This window comes from Perkinsus marinus, assembly GCF_000006405.1.
Source record: "Perkinsus marinus ATCC 50983 genomic scaffold scf_1104296962728, whole genome shotgun sequence".
Classification (NCBI taxonomy): domain Eukaryota; phylum Perkinsozoa; order Perkinsida; family Perkinsidae; genus Perkinsus; species Perkinsus marinus.
The window spans coordinates 2,581-4,395 of NW_003205352.1; the positions used below are offsets into that span (position 1 = coordinate 2,581).

At 45.5% G+C, this 1,815-nt stretch overlaps 1 protein-coding gene across 1 annotated transcript in view; it reads right to left on the reverse strand.

Moving 5' to 3' along the window:
* Positions 1-543, reverse strand: part of Pmar_PMAR023167 (sideroflexin, putative) — a gene marked incomplete at both ends in the record, with an annotated part of 688 nt that extends 145 nt beyond the window's left edge. Inside the window, 4 exons of the mRNA XM_002771651.1 lie at positions 1-166; positions 210-251; positions 364-472; positions 517-543. Of these exons, the coding sequence (XP_002771697.1) occupies positions 1-166; positions 210-251; positions 364-472; positions 517-543 (344 nt within the window). The remainder of the gene's footprint in view (positions 167-209; positions 252-363; positions 473-516) is intronic.
* Between the last annotated feature and the right edge of the window lie 1,272 nt (positions 544-1,815).

Genomic DNA, 1,815 nt, shown 5'->3' on the forward strand with positions numbered 1-1,815 from the left:
AGACCCATACTAGTCGATACAGCGCCAATGTACCCCATTATGAACCGTCGCTGGGCCTCCTTCATTACGTTAGGGTCTTTACAGCTGACCTCTGCACTAGCATTACGGTTAGCATAGTTGAATAAGGCATTATGACTTTGGTTGATGAACTGCCATACCGCAGTACCTGTAGTCGTAGTGGTCAGACGGTCTTCTATGAATGGTCCTACCCAATGTGGGGTTATTACGGAACCCAGCTAGTGTTAGCATCCCTATCACAGGTATTGATCCGAAAGATACGAAACCAGCCATACGCAGGGGTAATAGGATAGTCTATGTGATAGAGATACAATAATGGAAGGCGTTTTATGAGCATTACCTCACCAGTGTCAGGATGGACTGATGCCTGTACTATCCTCTTAGCTAGAACTCTATCCTTAGCTGTAATCACACTTGATTTACCATCTACTACGCTACGAGCCTCAGTAAGGGTCTGCAAGAAGGTAATATTGAGTACAGCACGAGTCATCCTCCTACCATGCCAAAGAATGTCCCTGGTGCCATGGTCCTTGGGTCCGTCAAAGACAGGAAATGTCTGTAGCGATCGATATATGACCCTACTGCACCACCAGTTGCGCTATTGGATGTCATGACAACTCAAATTCAACGGGATGTGATGATTGTCGAAGTGATCTTTTAAAGTAGCGCTCGCATTCGTGATCGATTGCAGAAAGGAGCAGAATTGATTTAAATACTTTCCCTTGCCCTTGTGCCATGACAACAATTAATCCGTCTAAGCTGGATTGGTATCAGACAGCTGATACCGTTACAATAACTATCAAGCTAAAAGGGGTTGATCCAAGTACTGGTGTAGATGTTGCGGAGTTTAGTGAGAGGTAGTGGGAGCCACCAGAGGCAGAGAAGTTAATTCCCTTCTTATACAGGTCAGTGAGGGTAGGCATCAATCATGAGAATAAAGGGAGGTAATGCACGATATGTAGCAGCTATGATGTAGTAACTCTTCAGTATTGAACACTACCTACTACAGTTGGACCTATGGGGCTCCATAAAGGGTGATAAGGCAACATACGAGGTAACACCATATAAGGTGGTGTTATATCTACCTAAAGATGACCAACAACAACAATGGTATTATGACCACTGTGGGTGCCATCTTCAACACTCACTAACCCAGGCCTTCCCTTCAATATGATAAGGGCTCTAACTGTCCTCGTATAGTGTCGACTACTTCGTCATCATCATCAACAACAACAGTGCCTGCTCCTAAGGCGGATAGCACTAGTAGTAGCTATCCCTCCTCATCTAAAGTAGTACTCACTAACAGCTGTTAGCTACAGCTTAGTATGGTTGAGTAGGTGCATCGGGACTGGTCAGCTATAGACAAGATGTGTGAGGAGGAGCTCAAGGGGGAGAAGGAGAATGGCGATGTAGTGATTTAATCAGCAACTCTTCGATCCTTGGTCTATAGGCTGCATTGAATGCATTATTCCGTCAAATATACGCCGGTGCTGATGATAATACTAGACGGGCCATGGTGAAGAGCTTTCAGACGTCTGGAGGTGGGATGTGCTCGTCCCTCCTCCCCTTTACCCCTCCTACTAGGTACTGTACTGTCAACCAACTGGGATGAGGTGGTAAGGCTGATATGAAGGGAAGGACAGGTACTAGAGATGGACACGTATCCAATATGTATTCCATATTCAGACCGGATGCCCCGGATGGTCAAGAGTGGCGAAAGTGGTAGTAGCCTGATGACATCTCCTATACGGACTGATTAATATTTCATCTTCGTGTGTGCAAATTATTCTTCTGAGC